General features: G+C 52.2%; 1 protein-coding gene and 1 long non-coding RNA gene across 2 annotated transcripts in view; one reads left to right on the top strand and one right to left on the bottom strand.

The window, feature by feature from the left end:
• Positions 1 to 1593: 1593 nt before the first annotated feature.
• Positions 1594 to 21108, top strand: part of AGO2 (argonaute RISC catalytic component 2) — a 106751-nt gene continuing 87236 nt past the window's right edge. Inside the window, exon 1 of the mRNA XM_070631032.1 lies at positions 1594 to 1816. Coding sequence (XP_070487133.1) covers positions 1795 to 1816 — 22 coding nt within the window. The 5' untranslated portion in view covers positions 1594 to 1794. The remainder of the gene's footprint in view (positions 1817 to 21108) is intronic.
• LOC139085175 (uncharacterized) lies at positions 18767 to 19558 on the bottom strand. The gene is made up of 2 exons (XR_011543271.1): positions 19456 to 19558; positions 18767 to 18906 (listed from the first exon to the last, which is right to left on the bottom strand). It is a non-coding gene; the product is annotated as an uncharacterized lncRNA (long non-coding RNA).

The following is a 21108-nucleotide window of genomic DNA, read 5'->3' as shown; positions in this document are numbered from 1 at the left end:
ATCAGATTTGTGTTCACAGGAGATGACTGCTGGGTGGAACAGTGAGGGAGAGGAGTAATTTCAGGGGCTTTAGTAGTCCAGGCCTCTGTGCCGGTGGAGGTGGTGGCAGAGGGTTAGAGAGAGATGGATGGGTGTCTGGGAGGCCGGTGCCATGGGACTGAATCCTGTTCACAGCAATGGTTTGGGGAAGATGGATATCCTTTTAAGTTTCTCTCTGGAGGAAAGGCTGATTGTCCTGTACTTATTCAGGCATGTCCTTGAGGATTGCATAGAACTAGTAATAAACCCAGTGGATGTTAAGCTCCTTGCAGACGGGACCCTTCTTCATCTTTCTACCACCCTAGGCCGGAGGAACACACAGTTCCTTGCACCCAATATGCAGATAATACACGTTTATAGGATGAAGGAATGAGCAGGCAAGTAGCTTAAAAAGATGATGACCAACTTCGGATTTTATTTCACCCTACGACTTCTAATCGCCCACCAATTAGGGGGAGAAAGGAGTTAGCCCTCATCTGGCTTCCCTGGAAGAGGGTCCAAAAACAGTTGAGGGGGCCTTGAAGGATGGCGGAGGATTTGGGTGGGGGGAGAACGCTTCGGGACAAGAGGGGCAAGGACAGAGATGCAGAGGAGCGTGGTGGGGTCAGAAAAGGGCCCCATGGAAAGACTCTGGGGAGGCCCTGAGTGCTGGAAGAGCAAGTTTGAGTTCGAGCTCATCATTGATGGCAGCTAAGATCTACCAAAAACTTGATACTATTCTTACATGGATTATCTGGGTTCTTGGCCGGGAGGTGGCGGTGTGGTCGTGTGCGAGGGCCGCGGAGCGTTCAAGTTCAAGCTCCGGGTCGGGAGGAAGCTTCCCGACATTCATGTTTCGTTAATAACTTAAAAAAAAAAAAAAAGCTAGGCTGAGATGCTGAGGCACCAGGACGCGGACCCCAACACCACGCCAACACCGTGCCCCAGCGCACCCGGCCGGGTGGGGGGAAAGGTGGGGCAGGGTCGTGCATCCCCATCCCCACCGCGCGGGCAGCCGGAACGGGGTCCCCACGCGCGCCGGAGACGCGGGGGAGACGAGGGGTGTGTTTTCTTTTCTTTCTACCGGGTCTCGGGGAGCAAAGCCATGCTGGCCCCGCTCCGCCCAGTCGGAGGAGACGTCGCCCTTCCGAGCGGCTGCGAAGGGTCCCCCCGCCCCGCGGCGGGGCCTCCGCGCCACACGGGCCCGCGCCGCTCAGTCCCTGTCCCCGCCCGCCCCCACTTTCCACCACCCAGCGGGTCGCCGGCCCCGCCCCCGCGGCGCGCCTCCCCCTCCTCCCTCTTCCCCCCCTCGCTCTCCCCCTCCCTCTCCTTCCCCTCTCTCCCCCCTCCCCTCTCTTCCCACCTCCCCCTCCTCCCCTCCCTCCTCCTCCCCTCCCTCCTCCTCCTCCCCAGTCTCCCCCCTCCTCCCCTCTCCTCCGTCTCCCCCTCCCTCCCCCTCTCCTCAGTGTCCCCCTCCCCTCCCCTCCCCCTCCCGCTTCCTTCCCCTCGCCCCTCCCTCCGCCGCCTCCTCCTCCCCTCGCCCCTCCCTCTCCCCGGCCCCCGTCCCGGCCTCCCGCCCGCGCCCCTCCCCCTCCCCCGCCCGCCGCCGCCGCCGCCTCCGCCCGCCGCCCCGGCCGTGTCGGGTAAACCTGTTTGGCGAGGCGGCCGCGCCGGGGCGGATCGTGCGGCCGGCGGCTCCCTCGCGGCTCGCGGCGTCGGGGCCCGTGGCGCGCGCGCGGCCGCCCCTCGGCCCCGGAGCCCCTCGGCGGCGCCACCATGTACTCGGGAGCCGGCCCCGGTGAGTCCGCGCGCTCCTCCTCGCGGCGCCGGCGGCGGTTGGCGGGCGGGCGGGCCGGGGGCGCGGGGGCCGGAGCCGCGGCCGTGCCCTCGCCCCGCCGCCGCCGCGCAGCCCGGCCTCCCGGGCGCGGGTCGTCGGGGGCCCCGCGCGGCCTGGGCCCTTCCCGCGGCCCCGGGGCCGGCTCCGCGTCGCGCCCCGCGGGCTGGGCCGGGCCGGGCGGCCCGCGTGTAGGCCCGAGGCCCGCGCGCCCGGCCCCGGAGCGCGGTCCCGCTGCGCCCGGCGGGTGGCGGGGCTGGCGCGGCTGGGGGGGCGGCGGCGGGGGGCGGCCGGGGCGGCCGAGCTCGGGCGCGGGCGGGCGAGGGGCCGCGCGGCTCCGGCGCCGGGGCGAGCCGCGGCGAGCCTGGGCGCACTCAGTTTCGTTTTGCTTCCTGCCAGCACTTCTGCGGCCCCTTCTCCGGAGGAAAGTCTGGAAAGGCTGAATTTTGGCCAGTTCCTCTCGGGGGGTAGGACCGTAGACCGCGGGGGCTGGGAAGCGGCGCCCCAAAACCCTGGAACTGCGTGCATCTCATTTTCATTCCAGACACGCCGGCTCCTTATTCAAGTGCTAATTGCCTTTTACAATTTACTAGAAGAAGGTAAGGAGACGTGTGGATCTCCTTAGCACCCCTTCTTCCTCGTCAGCCTCTCTCTTTGGAAAAGTTCTAAAAAACTTAAAGCAGTAACACGTTTTTTCCTTCTTGTTTTTTTTTCTTAACGCACAGTAGAAGGGCGGTTGACTTGCTGGGCCGAGAGAATGGTCAAGTGTTGTAAAGCTTTTTCCCCCCCGCTCCCGCCAGGCACGTGGCTCCTAAATTTCCCGGCTGGCCCCGCCGCTTGGACGGGGCATCGCGTCTTTGTCCGCCCGCGTGAGCAGGCGGCAGGCCCCGCCGGGCTCCCGCCTTGGTCCTGGCCCCGTGCTGGGTGCATTCGGTCCCCGGCCCCCTCCAAGGCCTCCTGCCGATGGGGCCCTGGCCGGACCTGCTCCCAAGTGGGAGCCTGGGAGCCCTTCCTGATCCGCTTGGGCCCCTTGACGGTGTCCCCCCACTGCTGCGTCTGTTCACTACCGGCTCTGTGCCTTGTGAATTCTGAGTCTTTTTCTGATCTTACTTAGTTAGAAAGCTTCTCCGAGGCTGAGCCCGACCAACTTTTCCGGGCTCTCAGCAATTTGATTGAGGAATGGTTTTAACCCTACACCTGGGAGGTGACGCAGCCCTGGTGCCCAACGGCCCTGGGCTCTCTTGTCACAGTCCTGGGGGCAGATTTGGCTTCTTGAGACCCTGGGCTGGCAGCCACCCCACCCGTGAAATGGCAGGGTAGTCCTTCACGCGGTTGAGTGAGTATAGACAACAGACTCAGAGAGGTTAAGAAGCTGCCAAGGTCATCCGTCCAGCGAGCATTAGGGCGATCTGTCTGATCCCAAGCTGACTCTCTCTACACTCTCCTTAGAGAAGTGGCTGTCAGTCCTTTTGACCTTGACCCATAGTGAGAAATACCTGTTACATCTAGTCTGGACCAGTGTGCATGAGTGCTCAGCTGTAATGCGAACCAGCTTCAGGAAGCACACACAGCCCCACTGTGTGCCCCACTATGTGGGGACATGTTCACGTCTATTCCGTTTAAAAAAACGCTTTAATCCTCTGGATCTCCAGGCTCATTTCCGGTCTCTGGCAGCTGTTGGAAGAACCTTGGTCTGGTGTGGGCCTCTGCGTCGTCGTGGGGTGGGGACAGGGCCCGACGAGTCCCACGCAAACTTGCCCTGGAATCGGGCAGTTTAGTTGAAACCATACGTAGGTCTGTAGGATCGCTCTCAGCTAATGGCAGGATGGGAATGAACCCACGTTTCCGGCCGTCCGAGCGTGCTGTAATTATCAGGCTGTGGTGCAGTTCACTTTTATTCTACTCACTAAGGCTTCTAATTTTGTTTAAAAGGAATTTTTGGAATAGAATCTCTTTGACGAAAGTCTTCTTGATCTTATATTTCCTAATTTAGAATAATGAAAAGACGTTCGATCTGGATTGTAGAAAAATTACAAATAGTTTTGCTAATTCCAATTTTAATGCACTTATTAAGCAACTTCCTAAGAAAATTAATTTGAAAAATCGAGGTGGCAATAGGTCTTCGGTATACCCATTACAGATGCTGTTACGTATGTGAATTGATATTGGACTCTAAAGTTAGGTATGTTACTATTTCTTAGTTTTTTGAACTATTCCAAAGTGTTAACGGTTTAGGACGGGCGGATTCTCCGAGTGATCCTGAACCCTCATAGATGAACATTAGGTTTTTTTTTCTAAACCACTTAGAGATCTTAAACTGCATTGGAGCGATTTCCTGCTCCTAGGGGACTGTTTCTTTTGGTTTTACTGTGCTCAGACTCCTGTGTGTTAGACCCCTCCCACATTCGCTACAAAGTAGCTTCTGTAACATCTAAGTCTTGGTGGAGAGTTGTCTAAACAGGATTGTGGCTTTGAGAATAACCGACTTTCGCTGTCACTTCCAGTGCCATTTAACTCCTCCTGCGGCCAACCTCTTCTTGCCCCACCCCTGCTTATCTCAGGGGGACAGCACCCAGTCTCCTGAGGATGGGGCCCTCTGCCCCTGGCCAAGCTGCGCTGGAAGGCGCGGTGGGGGAGTTGTGCAGAGTCCACTTCATCTATTCTAAATCTCGAAGAAGGATTTAAATAAGCCTGTAAGAAAAAGCGATGTAAAAGCTTCAACTCCTAAAACCTCTGTGGTTTTAAGAAGCAGAATATTTTTTGTTAACTTCTAGTTTCAGTGTCAAAAGTTTTAACGATGCCAGTTGGGTTTATTTTAACAGTGCCAAACTGGGTACAGTTATGGAACTGTACGTGCCAGTCTGACCGAATATATTTTTGTTTTGTGAATTGTTATTGTGAACCTTCAAAATGTAACACTTGATTTTTTAGAATCGTTTCATTGGGAAATAATTTAAAATACACAAAAGTGGGATAGACTAGTACAATACACTCTCATTTACCCATCACCAAGCTTCAACAATTATCAAGATTTTCCACGTTTGCCTCTGATATGCCCCTTTCCTCCCCCCTCCTTTTTTTTCTTTTGTGAGGAAGATTGGCCCTGAGCTAACATCTCTTGCCAATCTTTTGTTTGTTTTGCTTGAGGAAGATTGTCTCTGAGCTAACATCTGTGCCAATCTTCCTCTATTTTATGTGGGATGCCACCGCAGCATGGCTTGATGAGTGGTGTGTAGGTCTGTGTTCAGTATCCGAACCTGTGAACCCTGGGCCTCCGAAGCAGCACACAAAGTTAACCACTACGCCACGGGGCCGGCCCCCCAGTCCCCTTTCCCCTTTTCTTTGTGAACGTATTCTACAGCAGATTCCAGGTCTGTCAATTCACCCCTGAGGCTTAAGTGCCTTATCGGAAGGACAGGGACATTTTAAACCCTATGCCATTATCACACTTAACAATCCATAATCAGTTTCTCTCACTCTCTCTCAAGTGTGTTTACAGTTGGTTGTTTTGGATCCTCTGGTTTAATAAAAGTTCATGCACATATTTCGTTTTTTATCTTTTGAGGCGCTTTAATCAAAAGCTGGCCCCCCCTTTCGCCTTGCTGTTGACTTACGAAGACATTTGAGTCTTTAAAATCTCCTTTTTCAGGGTATGCATATCTCCCTCCCCACCCCCGCTCCGTTTTCTTTATTTAATCGGTTTTAAAAGGAACCCCCTTGTTCAGGGTCCCTCCGTTTTATTGAGGAAGTCTGGCTGGAGACCCAGTTGCTACTGGTTCTGATTCTGACATGTCCTCTTGAGCGGCGTCTTTGCACGGCTCAGACTTTCCGTTGCGGTGCAATCCTGTGTTTACCTGGTGTTCTTCCGGCAGAGGGACATTTCGTGACGTATAGAATATATGGGTGACGCCTTCGACTCTTGTGCACTTTCTCTCTTCTCGTCGCTCACATAAGGTGGACTCTTTTCTTGCCAAGTTTTGGGTTGGGGACGGCTCTCTCTGCAGTCACCTCCTCTCCTTGGTTCCGCCATTCCTCTGGACCTTACACCTCACCCCCAGCTTCGTCACCTCCTCCTCTGCTGGTGGCCCATGGGCATGCGCCCCCACCTCCCAGTCCCCAAGTGTGGTGCTGGGGTTGTGGGCCTGCCCTTTTCACTCCAGCCGCTTAGAGTATCATCAAGTTAGACTTCTAATTTTTTCTCCACTTTTTTCCCCTCAAAGTTTGAAAACCTGAGACCACTCTTTCCTCTGGGCCCTCTTCTTCCTGACTGAATTCCTGCACTTTCTAACTTACCTTCCGCCAGAGCTGCCCCCTGGGAGACTGCAGTTTGTCATCTAAACTGCACGTTTTGCAAGTGGAGCAGGCACCCTGCGTTTCCTCCTGGCCAGCTCCCTGGCTGAAGGCAGTTCGTGAAGTCGAGGCTTGTGGAGAGGCTCAAAAATAAAGGGCTTAGACACTCTCAGCTTGTTTCCCTCTGCAGTGGCTTCCTGCTTACTAAACCCTCATGAAACCTGAGGGGTGCGAGCGTGCCCTTTGAGAGGTGCCCCCCGAGCCAGCCATAGCAGCGGGGCCACCGCCGCTGCCCACTGGGGAACCAGAGCAGAGGACACGGCCAGCGGGGCTGCTGACTGAGAATGTGAAACCCCACCTTTTAATCTTTCCCCAACTTTCCTCAAAGTCACGGCTCGAGCAGTGCACAGAAAAGGAGTCTGGTCATCAGCTCCAGCCCTGGCCTGGGTGTCAGTTTCCTCGTCTCTAAAGGGAGGAACTGGCCTGGCTGGCTTAGGGGCCCCATGTCTCCGTCCTGTGGCGCGTTGACTCCTGCTGACTTCTGACTGGGTCGGGGCTGAGGAGGGGGCCAGTGGGCCCTGGGAACAGAGTATGTGAATGCCCAGGGGTCATGGGCCTGCGATAGGGAAGCCTCACTGTGCTGAGCATGTGGAGTGTCACATGGTCAGCTTGTTCTAGAAGGTGATTCTGGCAGCACTGCAGGTAGGAGACGGGGCCTTGGCCGCAGCTTCGGGGCAGAGGATGATGGAAGTGGGCAGGGGAAATTGTAGGTGGGTGGTCGGGGTCTAAGACAGTGGGACCCCTCTGGGTGGGATGGCTGTGGTGGGATGATGGGCAGGCCCCCTCAGTGCCGTGCCAGTAGAAGCACCCAGAAGACTGGCTCAGGCGCAGGCTTGCATCTCGCCGTCTGCACTTACTGGGCAGTGATATCTGCTGGTCCCTGAGCCCCAGGCCACCCCTCACCAGTTCTGTGACTTTGGCAAGTTCTGTAGCTCTTCTAAGCGCCAGCTTTCATACCTGGAAAATGGGGGTAGCGGCCTTGGCCTCAGGGTTGTTGGCGGGTGAGGTGAGACGTGCCGAGCAGAGCCTGGCTTCACTCCAGTGAGGGCGGCCGGGCCTCTGCGCATAGTCTGAGCCTGCCTCCTCACAGGGGATGTATACAGCCTGAATGAGAACCCAGCAAAGGGCCTGCCCAGCGGAAGGGCCTCGAGAATGGCTGTGGGGCGCTGGGGGCATCTTTGTTGCCCCATTCGGTGAACGTTTGAACAGGTGGCTTGACTGAGACTGAGGGATGTCCCACTGCATCTGGCTTTGTTGCTGGCAGATGGTGACACTAACAAAATAAGGGATAACGAAGGGCCAGCAGGCTTTTGGGGAAGAGAATCGTGTGACATGTGGACCTGTTGAGTTGGAGGTTCTGGGAGGCTGAGGAGGGCACTGGAGAAGGATGTTGGAAGGGCAAGGTGAGGTGGAGGATGAGACTCTGGGGTCGATGGGGCATGCGCTCACGGGTCGCCCACCGCTGGTGCTCAGTGAGTGGGAACTGGGCCCCTGGGAGGGTGTGGCCGGGTCCCAGGCCCAGCAGCTGGTCACAGGATCACCCGAAGGCTTTTCCCCACCCCTGCCCCTGAAGACCAGGAAATTACCATTTGCAAATGTCCCAGGTGGGTGCCTGGTTAGTCGGGGTTTGAGATCCATTGGTGTTGGGAACAGGCAGGGAGAGAGGAAGGAAGTACGCCCAGCCAGCCCCCGGGAGCACCTTTGTTAGGAAGGACTGAAGGACAGCCCTAAGAAAGAGGAGTCACCAGCCCTGGGGGACACGTTTCTAGGTGAGAGTGTGCATGTCCCAAGAGGACTTTGCAATGGACCCTGAGAAGATAAGTTTATCTCTGGTTCCCGTTTCCGATAGAGCTTAAAGGTCTGAGTAAGTGACGGCCGCTCCTTTCTTGGGCCGGACTTGCTGCAGTTGACGGTTCCCTGTTGCTTTGAATCCAACTTGTCTACAGCTTCACTTAGAATTAAGGCAAAAGGAGACTTCGCAAGGCCCTTCCCGGGGGCTTGAGTAAGTTCTCAGTGAAAGTTGTTTTGTATCCGTCCTTAAGGGCCTCCAGCAACAGACAGGCTTGGAAATCCAGGTGGGTCCCGCCCGATCTCTTCACTGCGCCTGAAGTCCGCCTCAGTCCTGCTGGGGCGCTGTTTCTGCGGGTCTTCAAGGTGTTTCCGGGCGCTTCAGCTCTGACCTCTGGTTCTCGGAGAGTCACACCTGAAAGGTCAAAATGCTGAGGTCCATGGGTCAGAATCATTGCAGAGGTTTTATCAGCTTTGACTCAAAGTCAAGTAATACAGCCACTGGGGGTTTATCTTTACAAGGCCGCGTTCGTTTGCTGGTGGAGGAGCTGGAGCCAGCGGGTTTGTCCCCACGGCCGAGTGCTGGGTGCTGTCCTCCTGCAGCCCTTCTGTGAGCTTTGCTGGTGGGAGGCCCCCCCGCAGTGGGGGCTTGCTCACCACCTTCTCAGGCCCCTCGGGTCAGTCTGGCTTTCACTGAGCTTATGCAGGACACGGAGAGGGCGGGTCATGTGATGTGACTGGGGTGCTCATTAGCTGGCACTTTGGGGTGTCTGTCTGAGTCTCAGTTACAAATGGTGGTTGATGCTCCCGTCCCGGTGGCACTTGTGTTCGGTGGCACTTGTGTTCTCGGCTCCCTGACGCCATTCCCGTCCCCTCGTGGCAGGCTTAGCAGAGCATGAGGAAGCCTAGGCTCTGGGAGATGGTGATTTCCCAGGGCCTTATGCCAGCATGTGGTGGCATCATTTGTTTTTTGTAGGAACAAAGGAATTAACAGAGAAGTACATGTAAGAAACGGGGAGCGAGCACAGGAAGATGTGGAGTGATGAGAAGGGTACCTTTGGACGAGTACTGGGTGTCAGGGTGCCTGGAGGTCCTGGGAGCAGTTAGGTGTCCCTAGACATCACAGCATGCCTCCTCTCACCATGACACACCCCAGAGCACGGGCCTCACTTGAATCCTGGCTGCATGGCTGGCGTTCACTTAACCTCTCTGAACCTGTCTCCTCCTCGTACAGAGAATGAACACCTGATGCTGGGGGTGCTTTGATCAGATGAGATAATGCAGGCAAATTGCACTTGCTTCCCACAGTGCTTGACCCACAGAAAGTGCCTGCTGCTGAGGACAGTGTCTTGTGCCTCGAGCTGTGGGCATTTGAAGCTTTGGGGGATGAAAAATCAGGAGCACGTGTGAGGAGAGATGGACAATCAAAACAAGACACACAAGTACGGTGGTTATAAAGTGCTTCTGGGGTGCTGGCGAGCAGGCTTGGGGCTGGGGGTGGGAAGGAGGCAGGAGGCCCTGTTGAACGTTGGTCATTGCAGGTGCACTTGGAGCAAGGACGGGAGAGGGAGGGAGAGGGCGGGCAGGTGCAGGTGAGAGCGGGACGGTGGGCTGGGCCTGGAGGCCTTTGAAGGAACTTTGAGCAGAGGAGGGGCCTCAGCTGACTGAGTTTTAAAGTGATCCCTGTGGCTGCTGTGTTAGGAACAGACTCCAGAGGGTGGGTGGAGGCCAGGAGTCTGCCTGGAGGAGGTCCCAGTGGAGGGGCTGAGCTGGGTCAGGTGGCAAAGGTGAAGGGATGGAAGAGTGCGTGGTGTGCCCCCGTAGCCTCCACGGGGATCCTTGTTTCGTCTCGAGCCCTCCTCGCAGTCCCTGTCCCTTGTGATTTCAATGCAGACCTCAGTTGTGCCATTTTATTTATAGATCTTTCAGAAGATGCCTCTACAAGATGAGGGTGTGTGACTGTCCGGCTTCCTCCTCTCCCCAGCCCCCTCCTTATGTAACCGCTGGTTGTTGGTTTAAAGGTGAACACTTCCTCAGTGTTCTGGACCACACACTTAGGGTTCAGATCTGCCTGGTTTCTCACGTGTGGTGGGTTTTATAACAGTTACTTGAATCGGGATCCAAGTGAGGCTCTCAGTGATTCAGTGATCTGTGTCTTCAATATCTTTTTAAAATAACAGCTTTATTGAGGTGTAGCTCACGCAGCAGACAATGCGCCACTTACAGTGTAAGGCTCAGTGCGTTTTAGCACATTCACAGACTGGTACAGCCATCCCACAATCTAATTTTGGTCCCCTCCCTCCAAAGAAATCCTGTACGAGTAACTGTCACTCCCCATTCCCCTGCCTCCCGCCCCCAGCCCTAAACCACCACTGTCTTAAGTCTCTTAATCTCTGCTTTCTCTTTCATCTCCCCCAGTTCTTGCCATTTTGAGGAAACGGGCTTGTGTCTGCTGCCATGTCTCCTGCAGCCTCGATTTGGCTGATTGCATCTTCCTGGTGTCATTCAGCCTGTTCCTCTGTCCTGTGTGGATTTCCTGCAAATTAGTGGTCACATCCAAAGGCTTGATCTGATGCAGGTTCTACTTTTTTGGGGTTTGAGGTTATGTTTTTGGCACGAATGCTTCACCACTGCTGGCAGGCTCTTCCTCAGGAGGCGGGGCTGTTGGTCTCCTCGCTGCTGTTGCTGTTGAGTGTTGACCATTAGGCTCCGTTAATTCATTAGGGCTGTGCAATGCTGATGTTCTGCTTCTCCAGTACAAACTTCCCCTAGTCAGCTGTTTGGTATTGAGTCTGTCTTGAAAGCAGAGAGATGCCAGTGAACGGCCTGAAGGTAGGACAGTCCGTTGAGAAGGCTGGTCCAGGTAGGCTGCCACTGAGAGTCATGTGGGAGGTTTGGAGGTGATGCTGTGGGCGCCAGGAAGGCCAGCTGAGGGAGGGGCTTGTTTCTTCCCTAGGTAGGGGCCCCCTGAGGTGGTTGGGCAGTGCACAATGGGGGGCTTGGAAGGGGCTCACCTGGTGGTGAGAGTCTTCATCTTTGTACACAACAGGGAGGTGGAAAGAGTCCCTGCTGGGGGCAGGGCAGTGCGAGCCGCGGAGTGGGGGAGAGAGCAGGGAAGAATGCCGGAATGCAGGCATCGTTGACGGCAGTGGGTAAGGAAGGAGCGGGGGAGGGTAAGTTCCCTTTTGTAGATATGCTAAATTTAAGACCATTCTAAGGAATCCGGGAGGAAACCATCCCTGGCATTCACTCTGCATATTCATAGCACCCAGCGGGTTCTGCCTGGTGGTGGTCTGTCTGTCGCCCATTGGGCTGTGGTGTCCAGTTGCTTGCCCCCCCCCAGCAGAATCATCTCAGTTACCTGTTGTCTGTTTCCAGAGTCCACCATAGTGTTTCTTTTTACTCACTGAATGCTCATTACATTTGTTTCTTGTGTAAAAATTAAATCTGGTGGCTTGAAACTCGGGTAGAGTTTTGAAAACTCCCCCGCCCACCCCACCCTGGTGCTTTTTCTTGCTGAAGCTCTCCTTTGCCCCCCGTGGCTCTGCAGTTGTCAGTGGACGTGGTTCTCTCCCAGCCCTGTGTGGGGTGGCAGGTGGCCCTGTATAGAAAGATGATGAGTCTTAAGCATATGGAGGGAAGTGGACCATGGGGGGCCCTTATGAAATGATTTACTTGCATAGGTAATGGATATACATGGAAAAAGTAAATTCCCAACATCCAAGGGCAGACAGTGAAAAGTCTTCTTGTGACCCCATCCACCTCCCAGCTACCCTCTTGTAGGTGAATCAGTTCTAGGTGTTGGTAGACTCGCTACAGGCCACATGAGCCCGCCCCCCCCAGCCTCACTGTTGATCAGGCCACATGAGCCCGTCCCCCCCAGCCTCACTGTTGATCTGGCCACATGAGCCCGTCCCCCCCAGCCTCACTGTTGATCAGGCCACATGAGCCCGTCCCCCCCAGCCTCACTGTTGATCTGGCCACATGAGCCCGTCCCCCCCAGCCTCACTGTTGATCTGGCCGGCGGAGGTGGAGGGAGGCAAGCCTGAACGCCTCCCTCTCTGCTTCCTCAGGTCTTGGCCAAAGCTCTGCCCTCAGGAGACGGGCCTGAAGGTGGTCATGCTGGTGGGGACGTGGCCCGTGGTGCTGGCTAGAAGCTGCGTGAGCCCATGGGGGTGGGAATCCGGAGCATCCCCCTGGGCTGTGGGGCCCAGAAAGCTCCTGAGCCACTTTTTAGCTTAGTGAGCTCACCTGTGAAACGAGGATAGTGCCAGGCCCTCCCTTAGTGGGGGCTACCTGCGTTGACACATGCAAGCGCTCAGAGCAGTGCTGGGCACCGAGGCGGTGCTAGAGGACCGCGCAGGACCGCACGGGGCCTTGTAGTTCCACCACAGTGCTGGGGTCCTTTGAGGAAGAGCTGGCGAGCCACCTTCTTTCAGTGATGGAGTTCTAGAAGTGAACTAAGGAAAAAATGGATGTCTTGGGTGAAAATTCTCTGAAAAATAAATGCTGTGAAGTAAATAGGAAAGATGTGAGAAATTTGGTTGTAAAGCTGTAGGCGCTCTGCGTGACTTTTTTTTTTTCTTTAGGAAAAAAGCCAAAGAATTAGGTTGATCCCCCCCCCCGCCCTCCCCAGGAATTCAGGGAATCATTTCACTTGAAATGCTTGGTGACTAAGAAGCCTGGCTGCCTGGAGCATCGAGTTGAGAAAGAGGCCGAGTCCCAGTCTGGGCTTACTGGAGAAGCGTAGTTTTCATTTTTGCACATTTTTATTGAAATAAGGTATGTTTAGGTCCGTGTTGAGATGGCTGTTGGGTGTAAGGCGGTGGCTCTTCTTTCCCCCTGTTCCAGACACCCCCTGCCTCCCTGGCTGCGGCTTTCCTGTGCTGCCCACTTGTCACGGTTAGGACGTTGGTTCTGCACCTCAGCTCTGAGGCTGACCCTGCCTACTCCCAGCTGCTATTTGTATTATTTGTGTGGTGGATTCCGAGAGTATCTGCCCTGTGAACAAAGGGAAAAGAAAAATGATAGGTGTTTCAAAGAGAGGAAGTTCCTTCAAAATGTTGTAGCCTTTCAAAAAAGAAATTGAGGTGAAAGTCACATAACGTAAAACCATTTTAAAGTGAACAATTCAGTAGCATTTACTACATTTACAGTGCTGTGCAACCATCACCTCTGTCAAGTTCCGAAGCATTTTCATCACCCCAAAAAGAAACCCTGCTCCCATTTGGTAGTCACTCCCCGTTCCCCACCTCCCCCAGCCCCTGGCCACCACCAGTTTGCTTTCTGTCTGTATGTATTTGCCTGTTCTGGATATTTCATGTAGGTGGGATCATAAAGTGTGTGACCTTTTATGTCTGGCTTCTTTCCCTGAGCATACTGTTTCCCAGGTTCATGTTGTACGTGTATCAGCACTTCATTCCTCTTTGTGGTTGAATAATCCATTGTGTGGATGCATCATAATGTGTTTATCCATTCCTCTGTTGATGGACATTTGGGTTGTTTCTACCTTTTGGCTGTTGTGAATAGTGCTGCTGTGAACATTCGTGTCCCGGTTTGTGTGTGGACTTGTGCTCTCGTTCTCTTGGGCACATACCTAGGAGGGAATTGCTGGGTTACACTGTGTGGCGCTGGAGCCGTGGAGCTGCCTTCCACAGTGGCTGCGCTGTTTTGCGCTCCCACCAGCAGTGCGAAAGGGTGCAGTTTCTCCACATCCTCACCAACGCTTATTATTGTCACCACTGCCTTTTAGAAAGTGAAGTTCTAAATGTCATAAACCATTTCTGGCTTATTTTATTAGTTACCAAAGTGGAGAAAATACTAGATTTAAGCATGTTTTGCCCAGATCGACCTAGTAGCTATAAGGTACATTCGTTTCTTTATGCCAGAATGTAGATTGTGTTTGGCACCTGGACTCTAGATAAACACAGTAAAGCTAAACATACTGTAACAACAGGTGGGAAAGAATGCGAGGGCTCAGACCCGGGTCCAGGCTTGTGTGTCTAACGTCAAAGAAGTTCACTCTTTGAGTAAATACTGAGTGCCAGCAGTGTGCTGGGCACTGTGCCCAGTGCTGGGGAAACAGAGATGAATGCAAACCCACGTGGCTCCTGCCCTCTGAGCTCACTGTCTGAGTCACGAACATAGACATGAATCAAATGGTCACCCACAAATCCATGGAAAATGACAGGTGTTTTTAGAGCAAGCGGGGCAGAGAGCGCATTTCAGGAGCAGGGAGGGAATACGACTGAGAGCATGGCTTGGGGAGGGTGCCTGGGATGGGGCTGGACTGGCCCGGGGGCAGAGGCTGCTCTGGGCATCAGGGTCTTACTCCAGAATGCTAGGGAGTGAGTGAGAGAGATGCACATGTGCCACATGTGTTTCTAAGGAACGCACTGGCTGCGGGTGGAGAACAGGAGGGAAGTGGCTGGAGATGCACAGAAGCGGCACATTGGCGAGGTTCTTAGGATGGAGGCTGGGGCAAATGTGGAGTTAAGGGAGAGAAGGGTGTCTGGAAGATGTCTGACTATTTTTTTTTTTTTGGCTTGGATGTGTGGTGATGCAATGCACTAATAGAAGCAAGCAGATTTATGTTGAGTTTGCAAACTTTAAGAAAAAGTTTTAAAGGACTTTTTAATAAGTAAAAATTCAAATGTACACAAAAATAGGGGGGAAAATACAAGGAGCCCCCATGTGACCATCCTTCTGTTCAGCAATTCAGTCCAGCCTTGCTGCATTTCTCCCCGGCTCTCTACCCACCCTCCATTACTTGAAGCATCATGTCATTGCATTCATAAATATTCTCTTAACCGTTTATTTTGAAATAATTTTATACTTACAGAAAGGTAGCCAAAGTAATACAGAGTTCCTATACCAGTTTCCCCCTTATGTCATCATCTTATATAATCATAGGTCAATTATCAACGTGGGAAATTAACTTTGATACAGTACTCTTACCTAATCTACAGATGTTACACTGTTCGTCTGACTAATGTCTGTTTTCTGGACATCACGTATCCATTTCTGGACCTCTGTCCAGCCAAGGGGTCTACGTTGCATTCGTTGTCCTGTCTCCTTCACTGTCTTCAGTCTGTGACAATTCCTCATTCTTTCCTGGAGCCCTTTCAGGTTGGTGCCTGTCTCCTTTCCCACGTCATTTTTTTTGCTGAGGAAGATTCACTCGAAGCTAAGATCTGTGGCAATCTTCCTCTGTTTTGTTTTAGTATGTGGGCCACCAGCACAGCATGGCCGCTAACAGAGCGTGTAGGTCTGCACCTGGGAACTGAACCTGGGTCTCCAAAGTGGAGTGGACTGAACTTAACCAGTGGAACACCAGGGGTGGCCCATCCTTGTTTGAGTATTTCCCTCTGGACCTACAAGATACTCCAGGCTCATCTTGTATTTTCCCTGCCCCGTTCGATTTCTTCACGGAGCCCTTGTTCCTTTTATTGGAGAATGGTGTTAGAAGCTAAGATCTGGGCACTGGCTGTGCTCTTTGCTCCTAGAATGCTCTGGCTTCTCATCCTCTCGGACACAGCAGGGAAATATATGTATTTGTACTCACATAATGTACATACACATCTGTATTTCTCTATCCTTCTGTATATACATTAAAAATCATGAGTTCGTGCTGATATTTCTGATTCCAGCCCTCTCCCACAGGGTTTATTCTAGCTTCCCCCAGTCCTTATTTATAACTTCTTTATCAGGTAGTGAGAAGTCTGGCTCTCATTATCCACAATACATTTGCTTATTTGTTCAGCCCTAGCATACACAGAAAGTAGTTTGAGAATTACTAACCGTGTGCCTGGGAGGAACGAATGTACTAACGAGAGGACGCAGAAGTGTGTCTAGCTCCTTTGGTGTTTAGCTGTCTGGTATACGGTCAAACGTTGTCCTCCCAAGTTCTGGGGTTGGTTCCTTTCTTCCCCGCTCCTTTCACTGTGCTTAACACGCAATCTCAGTGCGCCTTCTCCGTTCTCTACTCCCTTTGCTCTCGTGGTTACTGTCTGAGCCATGCCTTTAGGAGCCTGCATATGCTACACTGCATGATTGTTTTATGTCTCTCGTGTCCTTGCTTCTAGTTCTTCTAGTATATGAGAAATTCGGGTAAATGTTTGTGGAGGGTAATAAGTCGTCTGGAGTAGAAAATGAGATTGTTATTCATGTTGCCGTTAAAATCTGAAACAAATTGAGGAGTGTCAGAACCCTAGCTTCTGGTATAGAATTGTTCTTGGTGTTGCCCATGCAAATGTTAGAGTTGCAACCAACAATGTGCCAGAGCCCACGAATAGCGACTTGGTAACAGTTGCTGCTAAATGCGGGGTGATGACTGCTCCGTGTAGATAGACTGTACGTGCACAGTTAGAATCTCAGGCATGCACGGCTTCTCTCGCTCATTGGCTCTGCGTGGAAACCGATAAGGCTGTGGGGCCCCTTCCAGGGCGAGAAGCAGCAGCTGTTAGCGCAAGAGGAGGAGTGCTGGCCCCTCCCCATCACTCCACAGGTTTTCCACGCAGAATTTTCTCATGGTGTGGACTGTCACCACAGGCACTGTTGCCTTTTGTTTCTAGTTTTTTAAAGAAATTATTCATGTCTTCATGATAAGAAGAGTACGTGCTCGTTTCAAAGAATTTAGAAGATACTGAAATAAAAAGAAAAAATCACTCATAATATTCCTTAGGAGAAATAGTTAATGTGTTTATTTCCAGACATTTTTTCTATCCGTACATAGATAGTTGGCATTAGCCTACATTTATAATTTTATGTTGTTCCTTTTCACCTAATATCTGGAGTATTTCTTTCTTTTTTTTTTGGAGGAAGATTAGCCCTGAGCTAACGTCTGCTGCCAATCCTCTTCTTTTTGCTGAGGAAGACTGGCCCTGAGCTAACATCCGTGCCCATCTTCCTCTCCTTTATATGTGGGACGCCTGCCACAGCATGGCTTGCCAAGCAGTGCCATGTCCGCACCCAGGATCTGAACCAGCGAACCCCGGGCTCCCGAAGCGGAACGTGCACACTTACCCGGCCCCTGGAGCATTTCTTAGTGCTCATTTGTGGGCTGTGTGTGGGTGGGGGCATCTTTACCACAGTGTTTAAAGTAAAAAGAAGAGGGCAGTACACTCAGATGAGTTGGCGGCTTCCCACAGGACACAGGTCCTGAGCGTGGGCAGCTGTGGCCTCTCTCCTGATTACTTGCCGCCTAGCTGTGTGACATTGGCACATCATCAGCCTCTCCTTCTGTCCCTCAGTCTTCTCGTTTGGTAAAATGGGCATCATAATTCCCTCAAAGAGTTATTGTGGAGATTCAGCGGGTTCATAAGCTCGCATGCCTGGTGTACAGTGAGCACTTCTGTCAGCTGCTGGTTTTGTCATCATCGTTCTCGCGTGTACTCCCAGCACACCTTTTCCCTTTGGAGCAGTTTTTCACAGTCCCCAGTAAGGCGTTCAGGGGAGGATTTGGTGTCCTGTCGCTCACTAACTAGAAGCTGCCAGAGGGCAGGACCGTGTCTCGTGGCTGCACCCTCGGCGCTTAGCACAGTTACTACGAGAGCAGATCGTCAACACCTATTTGGTGGAGGAGTGTGGGGGGGCGGGGGCGGGGGGAATAGAGAGACTGCTTAGTGAGAACACACAGGCACTTAGATATAAACAGTTAATGCTAAGACGTGTCCATTCCCTAAGGGTTCATTAAACCCCTTGTGATAAGCTGACTTCATGCATCAGGTGGGCTCTGGGACACCTGCTGAGCCCCCCCGCTGTGTGGGCGCTGTATCTCCAGGCTGAGTGGAGAGCAGTGAGTGCTGCCCACCAGCCTGAGGCTTTCGGGTCACAGGCACTTTCAGGGGCTCCGCGTCCTGGCTCACTCATCACGTTAGCTCTCAGTGCCTGTTTCCTCATCCAAGAAAATATGGAGATGATATGACCGATTTTTGTTATAATTAACAACTATGTAGTAATATAAAATTATTTATCATAGAACTCTCAGAATAATTATTTTATATATAATATAGTGATATATTTAGTTATAAAAAATTGATTTTGCTTATTCATTGTAGTTATTACTGATTGTCATGATTGTTAATTACATAATATAATTATTATAATTATCATAAATAACAGTCATTATTATTGTGGAGGTCAAATGAGTTAATACATGGAAAGTGCCTCCTGGTGCCTAGAAGTGCTCGATGCATGTTACTTATCATATTAGTGAGTGGAAGAAATGCCGCAGCTCCTTTGGGGAGTATGTTCTCCTTAGAGGAGTTTGAAAATTAGGCTTAGAGGTAGGTCTGTGCTAGTGTTGCCTGGGACTGGTAAGGGCTGCATAAAGTGGGGTGCTGACGAGGTGGTGGTGGGGTTCCTGGGGGAGTCTCCTCTCTGGCCTGGACGATGGGGTGGAGAAGTTGTCCTGGGCTTGGTGACGGGGCTGCCCGTTCAAGCATGTGGACAACTCAGGGCAAACCCTATATAGTCCGCCCAGTACTGCCCTGAGTGAGCCCTGCGTGACCGCACCGCTGTCGGGCTGTAGGATTTTCCACTGTGTTCCAGGAAGGCACGTCCACAGGGGCTCAGCTGCCTCCATGTGGAGATTACAGACCGATAGAGATGGGCGTGGAGCATGTGTTTCTCATAAAATACCCTTCTTTGAACGGGAACAGATTCCTCTTGTTCTTCTAAGTGACCGTTCCCACATTTGGTCCCAGTTGTTTGCTTGGACGATGTCAAAGTTGTTTTCTAAACAAAGCCGCAGAAGAAACAAAGCAGTCGCGTTAGTGCTGTAACTCGATAGCGTGTTTTAATTCGAAACAGACCTCCACGTGGATGGGATCCGTGATGCCCGGAAGGGGAGCGTCTCTGTTGTAACAAAGCTGTGTAGAGAGCTGGAAACAGACACTTGCAAGAGACTCATCCAGCTGAAAGAAAAACCAAACACTCTGAGCATGTTAAAATTTCATTTAACCTGTGTTTATCCCCCAAAACATGCTGCAGTCCACAGAAATGACTATTTCTGACCTGATGTGGTGCCCTTTTATTCTGTCCCTAAAATGTCGGCCACTGGTCTGATAGTGGAGAGGTCCCCATTTCGTTTTGGGGCTGTGGCTTTGAGGCTGAGCCTGCCTCTGTTCAGGCAGTTACTTCGGTGCCGTGAAAGCTGTGCCGTGTGCTGGGCACACGCTGGGCTTGTGGGGCCCGGGGGCTGAGAGCGGGGGGGCGGCAGCTGCCCGGCTGGTCCTGGGCCACCCGGATCTGAATCCGGCAGACCTGGGGAGGTGCCGTCTCACTATCCACTTTATTACATTTTTGTTTATTTTATTTTAAAAGTGGTCTGTTTTAAATGCTTACATTTGGCAAATCAATACCTTCAGCCTTATAAAGTGCTATTTACAGCATAATTACAGGACTTATGAAACAGTTAATAGTGGAAATGCACCAAAAATAATAAGTGAATGGCAGTGACCTACCATCAACGGCCCCAGGTCCGCGTGTGGTGAAGACGGCCGTAAGAATCACACAGATGAAGCTTGAGGCTCAGGAAGTGGCTTCAGCTGTGAAGACTTGCTGGTGAGGGCGCTGGTCTGTTCAGTAATAGCGACAGCAGCGGCAGCTCACGTGGGCATCGTGTTCACTCTGCGTCAGGCAGTCGCACAGTGTGTCGACTAGACAGAGTGGGCACGGTCATCCTCCCCATCTTGGAAGTGAGGAAACTGAAGCATAGAGAGGTTCAGGTCATGCAGCAGGAAGTGCTGCATCGCAGATTCGGACCTGGGCAGGCACCTGCAGGTTCTAGGACCTTGACCCCCAAGGGTGTTGTCTGGGTGTTAGACACCAGAGGGCCAAGACAGGTCAGGGAACTCGCTGGGGTCAATGAACACATGGGGAGAGGAGCTTGCATTGCTTTATCTTAATTGTGTCAATGTATAGGACTTTTAAAGAGAATTCTTATTGGTAACACAAACTTCATTAAAGAATAAAAGGAAAAACTTGACTTGGAACTAAGTGGGTTTGTATTTTCCAGTGTTTCCATTATGAAACAATCAGTTGAATTTTATTTTTTTTTTAGGACCTTCTTTTGAATTAATGAACGCTGACTTGAGTTTTACTTTTTGCTTCCTTGTCGTTAACCATGGATTTGAGTCCTTTTCGGGCTGTGACTTTCTCTGATGCACTTGGTGAGGCTGACCCTACAGAACTCTGAACACTTCAGAGGAATTTCCATTAACCACCCCTTTGCTAATATTCAGGCGTTTTCTTAGGCTCCCCCCGCCACTTACTGATGATGGCTGAGATCATTTTCACATGCTTTTATGAAGGATGAGGACCAGGATTGGGTAATAGGATGAAAGGCCTTTTTAAAGCACAACTCCTGAATCTCTGTATCATTTTCCTCTTTTTATATCGAATAAAAAGGGCTGCGCTTAGGGAGGTGGCCCCACGGCCACGGTTGAGAGTGGACTTTCCGTGGCACTGTGGGGTGCCCCGTGGCCCTCTGCTTTATGTGGCCTGCGTTGGCTTGTGCACCTCCCTCCACCCTTAGCCTCTGTGGTGACTGCACAGTGCCGCACCGAAGTCTGGTTCCACATTGCTGTGTCGTTGCTGGTCTTTGTGCATTTGGCATGTTAGTGCCGGGGAGGAGGGGACCTGAATTCAGTGGCGGGTTGTAGGGTTTTTTTTGAAGGTTAATCTAAAAAATAAAAAGAAAGCAGATTGTGGCATTTCCAAAAGTCTTCAGAGGATTTCCTCTCTTCTCTGTAAGATCGTAGCCGGTCAGGATCCCAAGGCTGGTACGGAACGGTTATGGATCCTGTAATCCTGCAGCTTAGGAGCCAGGCGAGCAGGCTGTTTGGTTGCTGGACGCAGTGAAGGACACCTGTTTGCTCAGCTCTTTCCCCTGGGGAAATAAGTATTTTGAAGGGAAGGATGTTTGCTGTCTTCGTGTGGAGCACTTGATAAATAGTTGTTTCAACTGAAGTCACTGGGTAAACTTGGAGGTTATGTGATTTCCCAAACCTGCCAAAAAAACGAAGTACGGGGCATGCGCCCTGGTCCCTGTGTGAGAGGATTCCGAAAGTTCAGTCCTTGCGCAGACTTGCGTACCCGCCTCCCTCTCCCTTCTG

The sequence above is a fragment of the Equus przewalskii genome, chromosome 8 (assembly GCF_037783145.1).
Source record: "Equus przewalskii isolate Varuska chromosome 8, EquPr2, whole genome shotgun sequence".
NCBI lineage: Eukaryota > Metazoa > Chordata > Mammalia > Perissodactyla > Equidae > Equus > Equus przewalskii.
This window is presented reverse-complemented; position numbering and strand designations above follow the sequence as displayed.